General features: G+C 45.0%; 2 protein-coding genes across 3 annotated transcripts in view; one reads left to right on the top strand and one right to left on the bottom strand.

Moving 5' to 3' along the window:
• Nucleotides 1-21252, top strand: part of LOC135280634 (gonadotropin-releasing hormone II receptor-like) — a 40839-nt gene that overhangs the window by 4628 nt on the left and 14959 nt on the right. The window contains exons 1-2 of one of the 2 annotated variants that reach the window (XR_010347504.1): nt 8322-8622; nt 9602-9669. The gene's annotated coding sequence lies outside the window, so the exon portion shown is untranslated. Of the gene's footprint in view, nt 1-8321; nt 8623-9601; nt 9670-21252 lie in introns of those variants that run through there. The other variant, XM_064388741.1, reaches the window with a different exon arrangement.
• Nucleotides 2886-8191, bottom strand: PARP16 (poly(ADP-ribose) polymerase family member 16). Its single transcript, XM_064388745.1, has 6 exons — nt 7947-8191; nt 6914-7051; nt 5925-6131; nt 4677-4848; nt 4194-4335; nt 2886-3592 (listed from the first exon to the last, which is right to left on the bottom strand). Exons 1-6 carry the CDS (start codon nt 8136-8138, stop codon nt 3448-3450), a joined length of 996 nt encoding a protein of 331 aa, XP_064244815.1. The 5' UTR covers nt 8139-8191; the 3' UTR covers nt 2886-3447.

The following is a 21252-nucleotide window of genomic DNA, read 5'->3' on the forward strand; positions in this document are numbered from 1 at the left end:
ATTTGTACTTTAGTCCTTAGGGGAAGCATGGCACGTTCCTTGGGATTCTTGCAGGCAATCCAGTGTTGTTCCTTTTGCCTATCCCTTTCATACCTTCCCTCCTCTTGCTGATGTTCAAAGTGACATCTTGTGGAGTCTGGAGTGTGGGCAAGGTGCCCAAAGTGACAGCTTTTATGAGAGAAGGAAAATGTCACTGGAAACGTGTGCTGCTAAGCCATGTGACCACTGCATGCAGGAAGAGGAGCAAGCAGGTGGGCAGCACCTCCCTGGGGAAGCTGGGATCACTCTGGGTCCTGCCAGAGGTGGACCAAAGCCCAGGCCTGGTTTGAATATTCCTGCATTTCTGATTCTGCTTTTCTTGTATTTGCTCACACTTTAGAAAGCACAAGATTTTTGCATCACTTATTAGGAGCATGAATCCCCAAGTCTCACTTCCCCCCCCAACCCAGGGGTGGTCCTGCTTTCTGTGGTGCTTCCTTCTCTCTTCCCCCACAAACCTTTTGTCTCCAACAGCACCTGCCCTTCTCCTCAGCTGGCTCCTGAGATATCTGTATATAAATATATATAAAATAGAGAGAGAAAAAAATACTTTTTATATTTATTATCTATTTATGCTTGTTGGAGGAAAATTCTCCCGCTTCCTCACAACCTGCTCATTCCCACCAAGGAAACACCAGTTACCACACTTCTTGCAGTCCCAGCCAGGATCAGATTTGTCTGATTCGGTAACAATTCCTTAATATTCACCACAGTAATGTAATGAACATATTAATAAGAGCAGGTAGCTCTGTATTTTACAAGTCCTCGACCTCACCCTGGGCCGCCTGCTTCAAACACAGCGGCCCTTTGTTCAGGAGAAAATTCTGATTCATTCCCTGTTAGTGTTTTTATAGCACTGTGCATGTTCAAAGAGCCACGCAAGTGGCTTAAGAGGCTAACACAAACCTTGGGTTAATTCATAATACTGTTAGTTACTCAGCACAATGCCCACATTAATCCAGCTGACTGCCCCTTGCCACGTTGGGAAACACATGCTGAAATCAGCAGGGAGCTCCGAAAACAAGCGTGGGAGTAGGATATTAAGTATTTTGCCAGGCTGCTAGGTAGGATCTGAGCACCTTAAATGTATTTAAAATATTTTCCCATTGCTGTTGCCTCGCTCCACAGCTGTGGAGCTGAAGCAATGAGGAGGCTGTGCCCAGAATCCCTGCAGGCCTGAGCATGAGGGATGGGGCTGCAAGCTCTTCAAGGGATACTCCAGACACATCCATCAGAACTCAGCCCCCACCTGAAACCACCTCCTTTTTTTGGGGTTTATTCAAACTGATCAAAGCAGAAAAAGCTGGGTTTTTTTTTTCCTTTGATACCTGCTGATTTCATTGCAGAGCTGGACTGTGCATGTCTGCCATGAGCCCCTACAATGCTTTCTCTCTGGGGACATAGCCTGGAACTATTATTACTTCTGCTTACTCTCAGAAACTTTCCTATGCAAAGAAACCCTAAGAAAAGAGCTTTAAATCCCTGCTGCGTCCTTTTCATCTGGCTCAGGAGCTCCCAGGTTTGTGCCTTTCCCTGCAGTGCAGCAGACAGCCATCCCACAACTGCTGCTCAACCTCCTCCTTTTCCAAAGGGCCCCAAACAGCCCATCTGTTCCAAAAGGTTGTTTTTTTTTTCAAACAAACCAGGCTTTTACAAAGTCTAAAGTACCCTTTAGACAGCATCAAATACCTCCAGGTTTTCTGGAAGGCACATTATCTCCCCTAAACTTGTATAGTTACATGGCACAACATTTAATATAACTTGCTGAGGAAGACAAAAATAGGCCAACATTCCCATGACCCCTGTGCACATCCCAAACCCCAAGTTTCTGCACTGAAATATCAAGGAGTAAAGTAGTCAAAACTGTTGCACAATAAATTATTTATGTATATTTTAATTAGAAATCTCTGCTATAATTAGCACAGACACTTCTTGGGCTGAGGCACTGCAGTGTCCTTTGACAGTGAGCATTATTAACGGGCTGTAAAAGGCAATGGGGAATTGGATTATAATGTTCTTGTTTTGCAAGCTGTATGGTGAATAAATAAATTTGTTCTGGCAGCAAAATGAACTGGGATAAATGTGTCTAGCTCCAGTCACTAAGAAGAGGGGTTGCTGCAAATGAACTTGTTCTCAGCCTTGAATTAAAAAACCTGATTACCAGGACATTATTTCTGGCAATTAGGTACCAGAACAACATCAGAAAAATAAGAGATTTTCTTTGAAATATTTAATGAGTAAGCTAGTAATCACAGACTCATTTGCTGGAAATATGTGATGAGTTGGGGTTTTTTTGTGGCTAGGGTTCACTGTGCAATGAAAATCTGCATTTATCAAATCTACTAAAGGCTGGAGTGAGAGACTGAACTGTGGCACCTCTCTGGCTTTTCTTCACCTAGATTCCCTGGGTCTTCATGGGGTTACTCCATGCCCAGTCACTAATCAGAGGACAGTGCTTTGCTCCTTTTTCTGTTTCAGGCAGAAAAGGTTGCTTTGCAAACACAAATTACTTGACAGGAGGGAGAGAGGACAGAGCATTGCCCTGTGTATGTTGCATTGCTGGACATGGTGTATTCTCTAACAAATCCCCAGTTTGGTAAGAACAATCCTTATCCAGTATTGATGTTGAAAACCCTGAGTTTGTCTAATCTGCACAGTAAGCCAGGATAAGATAGATCAAGGCTGAGACCACAAGCCTTGTAGATGTTTGTGCTGGTTTTGTCCAGGATACAATGGATTTTCCTCATAGCAGTGCAGTAACTATGTTTTGGATTTGTGCTTAGCTGCCAGCTGGGATTAAAACACAACAATGTTCTACAGAGGGGAAAAAAACATACTAGAAACCATTTAAGTTCTTCCATTTGGCGGCTGTTTTATTTCTTGTTGGTTTTTTTTCCTTACAATCATTATGCTGAAATATAAAAATTCCTGGCCAAAGTTAGTTTTAAAAGTTTAAAAGTAATTCCATCTGCATTGATACATGCCAAACATCACCAGATTCAGTTTCTGAAAACACACTGATAAGACTCCCAACAGGTTGCTTTGCCTGATATCCAGAAAATTCCTCCAACTTGTGCAAACATACTTCAGCTTGACAAAAAATAGGTTACACCTGAATGTTTCCATGCTTAGTTTTCATTAATCTTAAATAACCTTTTTTCCATGGACCCTTAACGATTGGCTCATGCTAAGCTGCACCACTGTGATCCTTTTCAGCTGCACTAGGCATCCTCATGAATCCCAGGAACACAGAAATAAGAATAAATGCAGAGATGCCACGAGGATTAATATACTGGTGACAGAACTGGGCACCTTTATTTCCAGAGCTCTGGAACAGATGCAGTGCACTGCAGATCAGCTATTGTTAAGGCACGTGGTGAAATTGAGAGTTTATCATCTCGGGTTGGCTCATCTCTCTGAGTCAAATATTCTGTGCCAGTAGTAGATGAAGGTTGGCGAGTTGCTGGCCCCTATCACTATCAGCAACAGCAGGTACAGCATCATCATAACAGCAAAACGGTGGGTGTAGAACCAGGAAGATTCATGAGAAGGCCTGAAAAGGGAAAAAGGCATGAATTTTATCAGAGATGCACAAATACCTTGGCAAAAAGTATCTCAGGCTTCGTTATTTTAAGCAAATCTACTAAAAATAGAAAGTTGTTCCACAATCCCAGTAAGTAAAGAAGCCTGATTTTTACCACATCCCTTTTCCTTAACTCCCCATGCACAATCCTGTCTTTTCTCCCCATGTTCACACCTTTCCCTGTGGTCTGGAGCTGTAGCTGCCTGGCCTGTAGACACGTGTTGAGTAGCTGAGTGAACACTGCCACTTAAGATAGATAAGGGCAGAGTTAAAACTGAGGCACTTGTAAGAGATGCAGTCACCAGACATCCACTCTTGGTTTCCTGCCACAAATACTCGAAGTGCTTACAGGTCTGGTAAAAAAGCAAATTTAGCTGAGCCTGGGAATGTCAAAGAGCAAGACAGAGGCAGCACGATGGTGTAGGACTTATTTCCATAGGAAATATAGGCTACAAAAAAATTCTGGCAGTGCAGTATATCTTTCTTGGTTGTTTTCTGTTGTTTTTCAACAGTGAGATGTGTTTATCTGGCTGTTGCAGCAGCTCATCCCTCTAGACAGCTGAACTCTTACCTCCTATGCTGCTTCTGTGAATACACTAGCAAGTATTTAACTCGTAAAAGCTGGTTGTTTGTGACAACAAAGTATTTCTGTGGTACATCTCCCCCTTCGCTGTTTTTCACTCTTGCTCTTTTTCTGTCTATTTCTTCTGAATCTGAATTGGGAAAAAAAAAAAGCAGAACTTCAAGTAACTGTAAAAAAAGTAAACAACCAACACCCCCATACACACCCCCCAGAAGAATGGGAATGAGATAACCAAAAATCTAGTCTTGGTATTCCCCTGAATCCCTCAGCATCCAAGAATAGAGTGAGAAGTTTGCTTGAGGCTATACCACTCCTAGTCATCCTTGGTATGGATGACATTATGGCCCAGACCAGGGTGACAAGGAGGTAAATCTCCCATCCAGTGCTCAAGGAGCCACTGATATTAACAGGGAAAGAAAAACAAGAAGGACAGATGTAACTACTGCACAGTTATTACTGTGCTAGACTCACCTTTCTTTTTCACCTGACACTTCACATCTGGGTGGTCAATGATCTCACAAACAGCCACACAGCTGAGGATAGAGCCCAGTGCACTTCTCTGCCAGCCGAGACCGTGAGGGCTGTACAGCAGGGCCAGGCTCAGGTCACTGGTCAGATACGTGCCTTCACCAAACAGGGATGTCTGAAACAGACCAGAAATCTACCCTAAAATCATGTGCTGCAAACCTCAAACAACATACAAGTGTTCTTTCCTTTCAGACTGGCAGTTCTGCTCCTGAAGGTAAATTACGAAAGGCCTTTCTGACCCATGCTGGGCCTGGTCCATGCACTGTTTTTGTCCTGGCACAACTTCCTTGGGGTGGGGCTGCTGCCCTCTCCCATCCCTCAAATTAGCTGCTTGGCAGAGCACTTGGTGTGGACAGATTCATGCTTTCCCGGATTTGGAGTTAGTTTGCCAGCAAAACTATTTTACATCAACATGACAGCATTGCTGTTAAAAGGCATTTCATCGATTTATTGAGACTGTCATCATTCAAGTAATCCAAACTCCCCAAACAGGGCAAGGCTTGACTTTATTTAAATCCATGCTTTACTAGAAAAGAGTAAAGAACTTTTTGATTTGCCACACTGGCTAAAAATATTACTCCAGTAAGTCCATTGTACCCAGTAAACCATTACTCATTGAGAATGTGGGGAAAAAAACACAGTCCAGGTTGACTGGAATGTCAAGCAGGTGCTGTGTCAAAGCTGCTTCACAGCTGACACAAAAAGCCAGGAGTCTCAAGTTCCCTTCCACTGAAATGAGAAGAGGTGCAAATCCTGTGGGATGTCTCCCTAAACCAGACAATTTTAAGAAGGCTCCACTGGCAAGTAAGCACCTGAAACTTTGCTGATCTAAACACAAGGTCAGGCAGAAAATCTCCACTGTCCCCCGTCTCTGTAGACAGGCACTTCCCAGCTGCAGGCTGTCAGACAGGCCAGGATTTTCAGAGGAATTACCCTTCCTTATAAAGAAGCAAAGGACAGTCCTAATTTGTCACACGGGTAAAAAGGGTTTCATGCCACTTCCAGTTTTTACCCCCAGGCTGCACTAGAAAATCCAACACAGCCATCCACAAAGGCCTACACTGAAATGAACACAGCAGTACAAGAGCATCAGCACACTGCATACCCTGAAAGGAAGCTGGGCCTGTTTTTAAAATGTGTCCCCAGCTGCAAGTGAGCAAGGGAAGATGGTGTCAATGGCAGGAGCCTCACCCTGTTCAGGTGGCAGTGCAGGCCGTGGTGCAGGATGGAATGGAAGTTCTCCAGGCGGCTCCCGTGGAAGGCGTAGATCAGGTCCCGCTCTCCCCTGGTCTCAGCAAACTTGGTGTTCATTTGATCACAGTACACGATCTCAAAGAGGTAGTCTGGAGCAGGAACCGCAGCCCCAGACATCCCTGTGAGTTCCTGGATCTTCTCGTACTTAAAAACAGGAAGGAATATCACTGTTGGTTTATGTGGTTAGATTACTCACTGGAAATTCTGCTTCCCGTCCCTTCGTACTGTTTAATGCATTCTGATTATGCTTTTCTGAGTTCGAATTCAACACTGTCCAAATTCAGAAGGAGTAAGTGCACAGTAAAAATACTGCCAGCTTCTTGCTATTGAAGTTAAATCCTTAATCTTCTCTCCAGAAAAAAATCCCAAACCTGAATTGTAATTATGAATTAATTTATGATGCAAGGAGAATATCCCAATTCTACTTTGGCTACTAAGCCAATATATTCATCAGCTGATCTTGCAAGACAAAAAAACCCACGAAAACAGAAGTTGTTTTCAGCTTGCTGCTAATCTCTACAACTATTTTGATCCCTGTTACAGAAGTGCCTCAGGAGCTCTGAACCTTTCACTTTTTGGGGCAGAAGACAAGAGTTCTTTCTCAGTGACGAGCAGGCCCCAGCTCCATGACACCCAAATTGGACTCTCTCAGATTAAACCATTCATGTACATGTTATATTAACTGCAGCAACCAACTACAATCACTGCCCATTATCAACTACTGACACTGGTAACTATTCTTCTAACCAGTGTTCCTGAAAATTTACCTAAAAACGCCCCCCTCTATATACAGAGAAGAATGGATTTATGTTCAACTGTCAAGCTCTCACAATAACCGACTTAATTCTGGCAGGAAGAAATATTCTCTGAAGTCCAAGTTTGCCTCAGAAACCAAATCTAATTGAGATTTTTCAGTCAAAACTTACCTCCTGTTTCTTAGTACTTTGTATCATGAAGACTTTAGATGATAGAATCCAACTAAACAGCTCCCAGGTCCCTTTATCTGTATTTGGAACAGACTCCAGAATCTCTTTCAGGCTTGGTAGAGCCTTGGTGTCTGCAAGCTAACAACAGAGGTATTTAGCACAAGCTCCTTAGTGCCATTGTGATTAAACAGGGACCTCTAGTGAAAACAAAACAATATTTCACCCCAACAAACTGAAAAACATGTTCTGTTCTGAGATATAAACACTTGTTTCCAGTTTGTGAGGAAGTTTGTCAATTGCTCTGAATGTAAACAGCAAGCAAGTTACAAAGGGTGATATTTACCAATGTTATCTGTAGGGTTTTTCACAGGAACAATGAGACACACTCCTGAGAGAAAACAGGCTGTCACAGGGCAGTATGTGCAGTGGACCAGACATGGGGGTGTTCAGGCCATTTAACATGCAAATCCTTCAATATGAATTTGAATTTAACGTTGGTAAGCTCTCATAAAACTTCATATAATATTAGAAACGTTAAGGCTGGAAACCACATCTGAGGTTACTGAGTCCAACCCTTCGCCTAACTGTGCCAAGCCCACCACTAAACCATGACCCCAAGTGCCACATCTCCGTGTTTTCTCAACACCTCCAGGGATGGTGATTCCACCACTTCCCAGGGCAGATTGTGCTAATGCCTAACCACCCTTTCGGGGTAGAAATGTTGCAGGATAGTCAATCTTGAGCAGCTCGAGGCCGCTTCCTCTCGTCCTGTCGGCTCACCACCTGTCACCTATCGCTTGTTACTACACGTGCCGTCCACACCGGATCTGGGCGTTTCCCAGTGCGGGTTTATCGGTCACAATCCCAGACACTCTTTTAAACCTGGATTTCTTGACTGGATAAACCCTTCGTCCTGCTTTATCCGTGACCCTGCGGCGCCGCTGCCCTCACCTCTGCGGGCGACCCGCGCTCCCCATCGGGGAGGTGCCCTGGCGCCGCGGGCAGCCTCCCGGGGCCGGCCCCCGGCACTCACCAGCCCCTCGAAGTCCTTGGTGTCGCCGCTGGCGTAGCGGCCCGGGAAGGGCCTCAGCGCCGAGTCGCGCTTGTAGCTCTGCAGCGCGGCGGCGAACAGGCTGCACCGCAGGTCGGCGGCCAGCGGGTCCCGCCGTGCCGCCTCCCTGGCGCCCGGGGCCGCCTCGCCGGGGCCGCGGCCCGGCGCTGGCATGCGCGGCGGGGGCTGCCGAGCTCCGGCCGCTCCGACAAGGCGGCAGCGCCCGCCCCGCCGGCGTCGCCCCTTCCGCCGCCGGGGCCGCGGCGTGGCCGCCCCGCCCCGCAGCCGCCTCCGCCCGCCGCGCGCCGCTCCCGAGCTGTCGGTGCCTGCGCCGCCGGGAGCGGCCGGCGGTTGTGCCCGTTACGTGGGGACGGGGAGGAGGGACGGAGGTGTGGGGGAATGGCGCCTTCGCCTCCGGTAGAGACCGTGAGGCGATTGCAGAGGACAGTGGCATCACCCCCTCAGGCAGAGACCGGGAGTGGGGTTCAGGGGGCAGTGGCATCTTCCCCCCACCAGAGACCAGGAGAGGGGTTTAGGGGGCAGTGGCATCTTCCCCTCAGGCACGGACCTGGAGAAGGTTCGTGGGGAATAGCGCCTTCCCCGCCTTCAGGCAGAGATCGGAGGAGGTGTACGAAAGGGAATGGCACCTTTGCCTCAGGTAATGACCTGAAGAAGAGTGTGAGGAGGGAATGGTGCTTTGCCCTCAGGATGAGACTGTGAGAGAGGTGCAGTGGGAAAATGGCGCTGTCCCCTCAGGTGTTGACCGAGGGATGGGCCTTGGCATCTTCCCCTCAGGGGTGACCAGGAGAGAGATGTAGACAAGAATGGCACCTTCCCCTCAGGTAGAGATTGAGAAGAGGGGTACAGGGGAAAATGGCATCACCCTCACAGGTAAAAACTGGGAGAGGGGTATGAGAGAATGGTGCTTTCTCTTCAGGTGGAAACTGTGAGAGGCCTACAGGGTGCAACACCATCTTGTTCTCAGGTAGTGACCTGGAGCGGGTAAAGGGAGCAATGGCATCTTCCTCTCAGAGACTGGAAGGGCTTGTGGGTCAGGGGGGAAAATGTCACCTTTACCTCAGGTACAGACCAAGTCACATCCATGGCCCACAGGGAAGGGAGGACATGGAGGGGGACTCCATCTTGGGAGTTTGCATCCATGTGAAACATAGATTAACCAGAAGGGTCATCCAAGGAGACTGCTTTTTGTGTCAAATTTGGTTTTATGTAGCTCTAATTTTAACAGACTTACTTAAGTCAAAAACGTTTAGATGTCATTACTCCTCAACAATTCCCTTTATCATCCAAATTTGTAGTCTTGAGGAAGAATCCGGGTTTGTTCATCTCTGCAGGCTGGCATTGCAGGATTAACAGAGCGGAATTAACTTTTTAATTTAATCTCTTCATCGGGTTGCATTCCCTATGTTGCTTGAAACTGAGGCTCAGTGTTCCTCCCTGGAATGCTGGTGTGGTGTTAGTGCTCTGAAGCCTCTTTCCAGCCCCAAAGTGTCTTAGAAATCCCCATCAACAGGATGGAAGCCTCCTCACCCCAAATGCTGTTGGTGTCCCGAGTAAAATTTTGGAAATGTATAGCAATATAACATTTTGCTGACACCTTTCTTGGTTTCTTCATTCAGGAGGGATTTTGCACATATCCACGAAGTACCTGATACAGGCATGCACAGATGCTCAGAAGAATGCTAAGGTCAGTTGTGAATACCTGTTACTGGGCTCTCATCTTGGAGCTGCATCTCCAGGGATAGCTGGAGCTGCAATTTGCAGCCTTCTTGAACAGGCACACCAGCTGTGTTATATCCTGCCTAAGGTGAAACTGGTCAAAAGCAAAAAAAAAAAAAAAAAAAGGGCAAATAAAAAAAAGGCAACTTGATTCCCAAGTGCAAAATTCCTATTCTTAAACATCTACGTAAATGACTTGGACTTTTTAATAATTCTGAATACATTTAATAATTATGAGATTTCAAAATTTTGGATAGATCATAGCCTGTGTGCAGTTGCATTAAATTGTAAGATATTTCACAATATATATAATTGAATTGAGTTGTAGCTTTGTTTACTTGTTTTTTACTAGTTTATCCAAAAAAGCACCCTTCCATAGCAGCTGCATCAAAAAGTCTGTAATAGGAAGCCATAATTTTTAGGACAGCACAAATACTTGCTGGGTCAGACATATTTAATGGCAGCATGTAGACAAAATTATTTTAAAGGTGCCTTTAGTTTATATTACCCGATTTAATAGATACCTGTACATGTTTTTATCTTTAAAACATTGTCCAGTCTGTGAGGTCTGTGCTATTTTTCAACTTGGTTGCTCCAGAGGGTCTCCCACATGCCAGCAGCGTGGATGGGTGCCCTAAGAAGAGAGCTAGCACCACACAAACCCTTTGCTCAGGAGTTATGGAAATCACCCAGACTTGAAATGCAGCTGGAGTGATTCCTTTCCATATTTCTATATCCTTGAGAGGATGTATTTTACTTTATCTGATGTGGTGCCTTATTCTGCTGTAAATATCTGATATCTCTGACAGGCTGTTAGCAACATCATTCAGTGATCCAGCTCAGGACATGTTTATTATCTCCCATGATATTAAATTGTTATGTGTGATCCTTTTGAAAAATCAGTCCTTGGCTGTCTAATTGGCTAATTTAATTTGCTAATAAATCATTAGATGTAGTGTTTTTTGGTGCCTGTTGAAGAAGTTTAGGTGGAAATGTGTTTGGGTGGAATTTTACATTATTATTTTGAGCTTTTGAATTGATATAATTCCAGTGCCCTCATTTAAGATACCAATTACTATGTTAGAAGAAAGAGTATTGCTTTTGATATCTGTGGCACTGGTAAAGACATTCCATGCAGCAAAAGGTGTGTCTCTTGTTTGGGAATTTCTGCATGCTGTATCTTTTACCTCACAGCATGCCCAGGGTTGTGGCTCTGGGACAGAGCCTGGGATCAAGAGCAGGACATGCAGGACACTGCCAGCTGGGGCTCTGCTGTTGGAAGTGGGCATCCTGGCATGTGATTAAGGAGTGAATATAGTTCCTGAGGGGAAGCTGGAACAGAAAGACAGTGTGATGAAATGGGAATGGAGAGCTGGAGGGAAAAGGGTTTCCTTGGAACCACATCAGTTCTGGGGATGCTGGGCTTCCCATGCCACAACTTTTTATATTATTCTAAGAGAGTTAAAATGCAGTGAAAGACCTTCTGTGGCCTTGTTGTGGTTTAAAGAAATGAACCCAAAATAGATCTAAGACATCACTGGCACTTTAGTAGTTAATGGAGATTCTGAGAGCATTGATCCCAAACTGATGCCTACCTTTGGGATTCCAAATGGATGGTGCTCCCATTACCAAGCTCAGCTGCAATGACAGATACTGATGAGATAACAAGTTTGCTGTATCGATGCTGCCTGAGAGTGCTGCCTGCTCAAACTCATTTAACACTGGGCTAAACCCTGGTTTACAGAGCTGTTCCTCAGCCAGAGGTGAAGTGCTGAAAGCTTCTGGGGCTGTTTTAGGGGACGTGCCCCTTGGTGTGTGGGTGATCCTGAGCATCAGCTGCTGTAGACTCAGGCCTGCAAAGTGTGGGAGGATAAACTTGGATAACATCATCTTTCCTTTGGAGGGGAAGCACAATTCCCCTCAGGGATAGCTACAGCAGATAAGGTTTTCCAGCCTGTGCCTTGCAGAAACCCTGAAGCCAAACAAAGGTTTCTACTCATCCCTCTCCTGACCGCTCCAAGAGGCACATGTTGGCAGGGCTCTGGAGTCAGGAGAAATGTGGAACAGCTACTGGTTTATCTTTGGTGTTGCTGCTTTTTAATTAACTGCTGTGAATGTGTGCCGTGGGCTGGAGACTGAAATTGAAAAGCATCTTTCCAGTCCTCTGAAAAACAGCACGATGAACAGTGCTTGAGCAATGTGCTGTGCATTTCTTAGTGACTGCATCCCACATTCCAAGCTTTCTCCCACACCTTTGCACCCCTGCTTCAATAGCTACAGGCAGGCAAGGCTGGCTGGGGCACTGGCAAGGAGCTCTCCTTTGGCTTTTTTGAGAAGGGCCCTTCAAATGTGTTTCTCTTTTCTCACTTTATTTTCTTAGATAGAAAAGCTATCCTTGGTGATTTGCTGTGATTCAGTGCAGAAATGGTTTTGTAAAAGATACTGAAAGGGTCGTTGCCAGTGCAGGACTTTGAATAACATAGCTGTGTGGCTTCTTATGAAATTGAAGATCTGATTATTAAACATAGACTGTAATAAAAATAGTTTCTGGTGTTGGCGGATGCATTTCAGCGAAGAAATGTGGCTTAAATGTCTTCATTTAATTCCAGTGTGTTTAAAATTGATCTCATGGACCGGAAAAGAGGTTTTTTTTCCCCTTAACTAGGGTCTGTGAAGGAAATTAATACAGGGAAGGGAAAATAGAAATACAATACCACACTCAGTGAAACAAATGCTTATGACTGAGGGGCTCGTTCCTTGCTAGCACCACTGGAACAGCCAGCTGTATAAGGTATGTTTTATTATGGAATTAACCTTGACCTAAGGTTCAAAGAGAAAGGTTAGTTTGAAATAAATCAGTAGTATGGTCAGGTCACTTCAAAGAGTCTAAAGCTGAGCTTGAAGATTGCATGCTGTTTATGTGTATCCAGTTGGAATAGAACATATGGTAAAGATAATAGGAGTAAACTATTTATCTCTTCCACCCGCCCCCACTTTGGATTTAACGCCTTTTTGTCCTTTGCATAGCTCTGCTGCAGGGGATGTTTTTATCCTGGGATGTTTATTGAAAACAGAAATGTGGAATGAAACAACCTTTTTAAGTCAGCTGGGTAAAGCAGTTTTGCCTTTAACGTTTTTCCAATTGCTCAGATTAAAGTAAACCATTTTGGAAGTAGTCATGAATATGGTGAATCATATTTCTTTGTCACTTGTCTCAGTGAATTCAGACAGTCTTAGGAAAATCAAAACAAAATGTGCTCAGTTCTGAATTATTGTCGTTCTGATCTAAAAGCGGGATCACATTTCATTGTTATATGTGAGTTACATGGATTTAAGAGCTTCCCAAATACCACATAATTCATGAGACATCCCAGTAAACTGGGCATGAGTATCCCAGTTAGCACAGGGAATGGGAACTGAGGGTGGTTAAGCAATTTATCCAAAGCCACTTGTAAACTGCAGCAAAACTCAGATTTGTCTTCATGGCTGCTTTAGATTCCAACCCTTTTTGATGGAGAGAGCCACAATGCCACCTGGGAATTCCTGAATGACAGTCTGCTTTATCCAGAAGACCAGCCTGTATCTTTTGGTCCATGTGCCATTATTCTTTTGCTCTCTGTGCCGTAAGAGAGGTACCAGGACTTGTAAGGCAGTCTGTCCACCAGTCACTTGAGTCCAGCTTCAGCTTTGTGTAGGTCACTGTATAGGGGAAGTAAAAGAACTTTCCACTTCTTCCAAACACATTGGATGCAACCTGGCCTATTGGAAGGTGTTCCTGTCCATGGCAGTGGGGTGGAACAGAATGATATTTAAGGTCCCTTCCAACCCAAACCATTCGTGGATGGATGAAAGACAAGGTGGATGCAGTGAGGAGCTGGTAGTCATCTTAGATGCAGAAGTTCTCCTTGTTGATTGCAGCACTGAATTGCTGTAGTGTGAGGCCAGCACTGCAGTTTTGCAGTTCAGTGAGAAGAGCAGTGCTGCTGTATGCTGGGGAGCAGAGGGGATCCTCTGCTGAAATTAAAACCAGCTGCTGAGCCAAGACATGGTCACTTGGTAATAGCTTTCCTCCACAGATTGGTTTTTCCATAATGTGCTGCATGCAGTTTGCAGATAGTAGCATGTTTTAAGATTTATGACTGCCTGACTTTTCCCATTAATAGGGAAATCTGATAATTGTCCATTTTAAAGTGATTGCTGAACAATAGGAAGGAGTATGCTTGTTGAAAGTAAACATAAAAGCGAGCTGGATCTATGTGAGGGTGCTGAGCCTTTGATAGATTTTCTTCTTACAGCAGTCTTTGATCTGCCACAGCAGAAAATAAACTCAGTGGGAGACTGGATATGGGATATAGAGCAGTTCACCTCTAGGTCATGGACTCCAGTCCAAGCCAGGTCAGGAGTGAGGCTCTGGGTCAGTTCTGGTGGGAGCTGGGGGATGGCAGCACCCCCGATGTCTGTTCTGCACCTGTGTCATGGCACAGGGGGAGCGTGGGTCTGCAGGGACACCCCTGCAGCAAAGGGGGACCTGTTGCCTCTTCTCCCAAATGAGAGCTTTGAAGCTTTGCTAAGGAGATAAATGATATGGGAATACCCAGGGCAGTGCAAGGGCTCCATCAGGATTTGGCTCTCAGGAATGTTCTTGCTGGAGAAAGCTGAGTGCTCTGGTATGGGTTGTGCGCAGCTTGTGCCCAGTCTTCAACACCAATCTCTGTGTTCTCTATCTCCTAAAAACGGCAAAAAAAGCCCAACAGCTGTGCCTGGTAATTATCAGTTAATCTAAACAAAAGGGAAGTCTGCAAAGTGGTCAGCCTTGTAGTACGAGACCTGTCCATATGCAGCAGTTGTCCTGGAGGCAGCAACATCTCCTTGCAAATAAAGGGCCATTTCCTGAGAAATATTTGAGCCCTATATCTCCCCACCTTTGGAGGGCTGATTTCAAAGGAAGAGTTGTGCAGCTTTGTTTTGGAAGTAACAGGATGCAAATTACTTCATGTAGGAAGCACAGCATATGTAACAGGTCATAAATAAACTGATAAAGTGGACTAGTGTAAGGTTTTGTGGCTATGGAATGTGAATTTCTGGCTATGAACCTTGATCTAAGCTGAGAAGGAACATGGGTGAGTTTGAAGATCAAAACTGAAATACCAGGATTTCTCACTGTCAGGGAAGTCACTTGAATTTCTTTCTGATGGTTCCAAAAAGAGCAGAAACAGGGATTTTATTGCACTTCAGCTGTGTCAGATGTGGGGAGCTGCTTCTGTTTTATCTCGTGCGAGAGACAGCTGCCAAGATTTATCTTTACAGGAAGGGAAACAGAAGTGAGAAAGGTCTGGAATCTCATGTAGCTCTGGCCAGAATCATGTTATCTGAAATAACTGGTTATCTGAAGTTTGGCCAAACCTGACTCTGCTCAAGGGTCTCAACATGAGATTAGAGCTGTAGGGATAAGTAGCAAGACCCAGGCTGTCTGCATGGGGACTGGACCGTGAAGCTCTGGTCCAAATTCAGCACTGAGTGAACAGCACATAAGGAGCTGCCAGAGTGATCTGACTTCTGCTGAGTTCCAAAATACCCAGTCTGGGGCACAGTGAGGCTTGTCCTTAAGCTTCTGTGACTCTCACCTCCATGGCGTTGGAGAGGATAAAGCAGCATTTAAAAGCAATTTTTGCCTGGAGAGGTCCATCTTTCCCCTGTGTCTGAGCATCCCATCTGCTGCATTGCTCTTTTTTGAGCCTAAGGATGCCTCTTCTCAGTGCAAACAGCCAAGGAGGGGCTTGGTGTAAGAGGTGTGTGTTGTGTCTGCTTTAGCTCCTGTCCCAGGGAGAGCCCTGTGCTGGATTCCTGCTGCCGGCTGATGGCAGCAGCGGATCTGCACAGAGCAGCTCTGCCTCCCCACCTGCCTCTGCCCTGCACTGCTCTGACCACATTATCTCAAACACTGCCATTTCGGGTTGTTCCCAGTGCCCTGCTGCAAACCAGCCTTTGCTTCTGATCAAGCAAGTCATACACAGGAGAGTGGTGTGGAAATAATGCTGCTGCTTTGAAGGGGAAAAAGTGCCAGAAACTTTATTTGTCTGCACACCCACCTGCTGATGTGTCCCTTCACACAGAACTGGTGAATCATCTCCAAAAATATGTGTCCAGCACTGAGTCGTTCCTTTTCTAAAGACAGAACTGATATTTCCTTGGGAGCTAGGAGACAACGGGACAATTCCCTCTCCCTTGGAGGGACTGTGGGGTTTGCCTCACTGCTACCCTGCTTTTCCCTGGGATGTGGCAGTGCATGGCATTACACTGAAAGGGAAACATTCCCTGCTTGCCTTCTTAAACACAAACAATGATTTTAGGGGAAGAAAGGGGACAATATGCTATTGTTACTTTGTTCCCTACCTCAGCCTCACACTGAAATATTTAAGGTCCCCCATGAATAATGCAGCCTCAGCCCCAAGCCTGTTTTGCACTTCACACTAAGCGGGCCCATAAAACACCGGGATTGCTCCCGGCATACATTATGCTGTATAGAACATCTCCTACTGAGCAAAGCTTTGTCTTCACTGCCACAAAGGCTGTTGGGATTTTTTTCCCCTGTCTCCAAGAGAGATAACGAGCACAAGAGCTCTTGTTTTAAAATGTAAGTGGGAACAAGTCACCTGTGGTGTTTTACCTGCTGCTAACTCGCTGTGGTCCACACTGCATCTCCTGCTTATGCTGATCCCATGCCATTCCCTTTTAGTCCAGTGATTTATAGCAGGACAGCTATACAACACTTAATCTGTAGAAAAATATATAATATTTAGTTGTCAGGCAGGAGACAAAATGATACATTAGGTGTTAGGATTGCTCCATAACTCAAACAAGGAATTCTTTCATTCCTGACTAGGATACCTCAAATGCAGCAAGGAGCAGGAACAACATGTTGTTATGGCTTGAGGTTCATAACACACTCTGTCACATCCAGCATGTCCCTTCCCAGGCCCTTGTAAAGTTCAGGAGAAGTTTTTGTAGCATTTTGATGATGCTGTTATTGAGAACAGGATGCTTTTGGTGTCTGGTTGAATCACTTCCAGCCATGTTGTGCAAAGGAAGACTGAGGCAAGAAGGAAAAAAAAGTGTGGCCCCAACCTCTTCCAATGAAGATACCTTTGCACTCACCCTAAACTACAAAGGTGAGGCTCTTGATGAATTTTAGATTAAAAGAAGCATTATGTCTCCCTTGACATCTGGTTTGTCATCAATAATGACATTAGGATCTGTCACATAGGAATTGCCATCTGTGATCTGGTCAGAGGCCTTTCAAAGGGAAGGAAATGGGAGGATGGAAATCAAGGAATGCTTTGGTGCAGGGAAGAGTCACTTAAAAGGCCCAGAGGTGACCATGCCCTTCCTTCAGCTCAGCAAATCATACCATTCCTCCATCAGCTCTAGGGCAAAGGTCTAAAAATCTTGAGTTTTAGAAAAATCATGGGAAGTGTTTGCTGAAGGGATGAGATGAAGCAGGAAAAGGTAGGATTGTATACAAGATGGTTTTAAGAAAAAAGGACCATAGAATCATAGAATGGTTTGGGCTGGAGGGGACCTTAATGATGACTTAATTCCAACTCCCCTGCCATGGGCAGGGACACTTTTCTCTAGAACAGATTACTCAGAGCTCCCTCCAGCTTGGCCTTAAACACTTCAGGAAGTTGTGTTCCATCCACAACTTCCCTGGGCAGTCTATGCCGGTGCCTTCCCACCCTCACAGGGTAAAATTTCTTTCTAATATCTAATCTAAGCCAACTCTTACTGAGTGCAAAGGTTCATCCAGAGGTTTTCCAGCTGCTTTCTTGCATTGTCTAGGTTACACCATCTCCTAACTTGCTCCCAAACTAGTGCAGTTTGGAAAGGTGAACATCTCTGAAAACCCACCTATTACCAGCAATAATACTAAACCTCCCCAGGGACCCAGTGATGCTGTTTTTCACATATTTTGTTTCTCTTTATTAGCCAGGTATGAACTTTCCCCATTGATACCTAAGATTAATCAGATCATCAGCCTATCAGCTGTTTATATAGAGGTAAATCCTTACCCTGTATTTTGGCCATCAATTCCCATTAGTTTCTCTATATGGGTGATTGAATAGTCCATTGCCTGTACTAATAAGCACCCATTAGTTGTCCCACAGAGCTTTAGCTTTATTAGGAACAATTCATGTCAGTCTAGGCCAGAAGAAAGGCTTTTAGCTGGATTGTTTTGATTGCATTACTTAAAAGGTGGCTTTTGAGCACCTGGAAGGTTAGAGGGGTGCTGCATCCAACAGGGATGCTTTTGTTGGAGAAATACAGATGATACAGCTGTGAGCAAGATGAGGATTTGCTGCAGGGGCACACAAAATGCATTTAAATCTGCAGAAATAACTCTTTGGTTTGCCCTGTTTGGGTCAGTCTAAAAAGAATCTCCAAGATCTCAAAGTAAATGTTTCCAACACCTGTCTGGCTTAGGGCTTTGGAATGCCAGTTCATCTCAGGACCTCATTGGTGTTTCTCTTCCTTTTTCGTTCTCCCTCTTCATTCCTCATGCTAGCAGCCCAGAAATTTTCCTTTTTGCAGCATTTCAGGCTGCAGTAAGCTGGTTACAAGCAATTTGGCTTGGTGCTCTGCAGAAAAAAAAGTGTGGAAGGCAGGAGGAATTGCTGCAAATCGCTATTCAGCTGCTCTTCATCACACTGGCTCTGGCTTCCATCTCCCCGACAGCCCCGCTAAAAGGATAATAATGCTTTAAAAATTAGAGTCAGCCGAGCAACTACTTCATAAATTCATGGCCTTGCCCTGATCCTTTCCAGAAGTTTTTCTTTCAGATTGAGTCCATGTCAGACCTTGGATTTCTTCCCTTTGGAAATGCTGCTGCTTTTCTACTTTGGGAGTGCTCTCTGGGTCACCCAGCTATGCAAAGGGGGTTACTAATTATCTCTCATTACCTCAACAGAAACAAGCCTCATTTCAGGATAATCTTGTGCTCTCTCTTTCAGAGAATACAGGATAATCTCCCAGTGATGTTGTCTCATTGTGGGATTTTGTTCTTGATAGATAAACCGGTCCTGAAATCCTATTAAGAGATATTTTGCCTCCCCTTAAAACCGAGAAACTCACAGATGAGACAAACTTCTGTGGAATGTGGAAGAGACCTTTGGCTTTGCCTACCTGATGGGAAACAGCTCTGGTTTGCAGGAGCTGTTCCCATCTGTACTGCTTCTGAAAGCAGGTCTGAAACAGCCCTGGCTTCTGTGTGGGACTGATGGCTCTTCTCAGCTGCTCAAATCCACCTCACGTTACCAGCAGAAAACCACAGCAAATGGTCTGGGGGCTTGCTCGAGATGTGGTGGGAAGGGAGCACTGCTTGAATGGGTGGCACAGCATCTTTTCAATCCACATCATGTCCTACCAGGTGGCAAAGGTTGAACTGTCCCATTGGCCCTTCCACCTACTCCAAAGGTGTGGAGTGCTAGAGAATGTGGATAGGAGAGCGTTATTGTTCTGCTTCATAATTTGAAACTCAGCAAGAAGGGTGCCTGACTAGCAGCTTCCAGGGGTTCAGTCTGGTCCCCTAAGTAAGGCAACCTCTTAGTGTGTTCTCTCAAAATAACTCTGACCTCAGTCTCTCACTTCATCTGCTTGAAGACAGGGATGAGATTGCCATCCATGAAGATATTAAAAGGCTCTGCAAACATTGAATCCCTTCAAATTTAGGGTCTTTATGTCATTAAGGAAGTTTGGACAATAAAGGAAACCATATCCATCAGTTGTGAGGGAAGTTTGGAATTGTCTTTTGAAAGGAAATTTTATTTCATTAAAAAATTGAGTGAGGTGTAAAAATGAAATCTCTTCTTTTACAAATCTGACAACTCCAGCAAAGTCAAGTTGCTTCTCAAGGGATGCTGATGGGAAGAGAGAACCTACTCAAGTCTGGGCTTTATAAAAATGGAAAGAATACAGTTGATGTTGTGTTAGATTTGTTTGGTTTTCTTTAATTTGTTCACAGCTGTTCAGCTGTGGAGGACTCAAGTCCTACTCTATAGGTTTTGTTGTGCATAGGATCAGTGTCTCCCTGTAGCTGTCTTTGTGAGTGAAAGTAATGATAGTGATCTGTTCTCTTGGGTTCTTCTCAGCATTTTGCTTTTGGCCTTCTCTGAGCTTTGAGAGTCTGGGAGCTGCTTCAGCCGTGAGCCAGGAAGCATCCCATGCTTTTGGGATGTACAGGAGGGGGTCACCACACTTCTCCATTTCTGGGGGAAAATGCATGAATGGGGTTATGGGGTTTTTTTTGAAAGCATGAATATATGAGATATATGAATATATCTCATATGGTAAGAACCATTCCCTTTCAGTGGTGTGTTTCCATGTTCCCCCAGTTCTACACTGCTCAACCCTTTCCAGCGCTCTTTCTCTTGTTCCCTTTCTCTTAGTGCAAACAATAAATTTAAGTGTGGAGATTAATTCTGGTGGAGCTGCAGCAGGGTCTAGGTCTGGCACATCTCCACATGAAGAGAGGCTCTCTCCTCCTCCCTGCAGAAGCTGCTGGGGCTGTAATCTGTCTCCTGTGCCACATCCTCGCCCGAGGACTGGCAAGCCTGAGCCCAATCTTCAAAAATAAATCCATCACAGCAGCAGGGAGCGGATGAAGCCTCTGCAGATATAAAGGTCAAACGATAAAGGCCATGTTAAAATATGCTCATAGGAAATGGCAGCTTATAAGTACTCTGTGATCTAATTACTTATGTCAGGCAGATAAGCCTGGACAGCAATTATTTTTAACCTAAATCACGCAAACAACTACTGTAGGAGCTTTGCCAGTTCTCAGCATTTCTTTCAATTATTTTTGGGGCAAAGCATGAAACTCTGCAGGACAAACAGTTGTCTTAAAGGATTGTTTTTCAGTTTTGTGAAGGAGAAGCTGCTTTAGTTATCTATGGTTATCTTTCTTTTCCTCTTCTGAGAAAAATAAACCCTACATTTTGTATGTAGTCCATGGGCAGCCCTGGTTTGCAGTGCATGTGGAGCGGGACTAGGGTTTATTTTCCTGCTGGCCTGGCTGGATATGGGCAGAGGGGAAAGCTGTAGCTGAAGACAGGGGAAGCTGTAGTTCATCACACAGGAGGATGTCAGCTCCTGGGATCTGCTGGGTTGGTGAGATGAACAGTGATTTGGAGAGGGAGAGAGTTGCTCCTTAGCAAAGGACTGCACCCGAGAAAGGAGCCACACAGGAGTACATCAACTCTTGGTCTCTGTGAAGAATGGAGGTCCCAGCTTGTGACTCCATCTTAATTCTACACAGAGGTGCTGTGAGTTGACCCTAAGCCCAGAGCCAGAGCACGGGATAGAAACCATGTTGCCCTTTTGCAGACAGCTATCACAGACTTCTGCTCAAGCCTGGCACACAAAATCCAGGTCTGCTTGGTCCAGCATCATCTTCTAGCATCTGCATGACTTAAACTTTTCCTTCATGGTTCTGGAGAAGCTTTTTGGCCTAAAACATATATCTGTGCCTTACTGAGAGATTTTGGGACCATGTATC

This window comes from Passer domesticus, chromosome 14 (assembly GCF_036417665.1).
Source record: "Passer domesticus isolate bPasDom1 chromosome 14, bPasDom1.hap1, whole genome shotgun sequence".
Classification (NCBI taxonomy): domain Eukaryota; kingdom Metazoa; phylum Chordata; class Aves; order Passeriformes; family Passeridae; genus Passer; species Passer domesticus.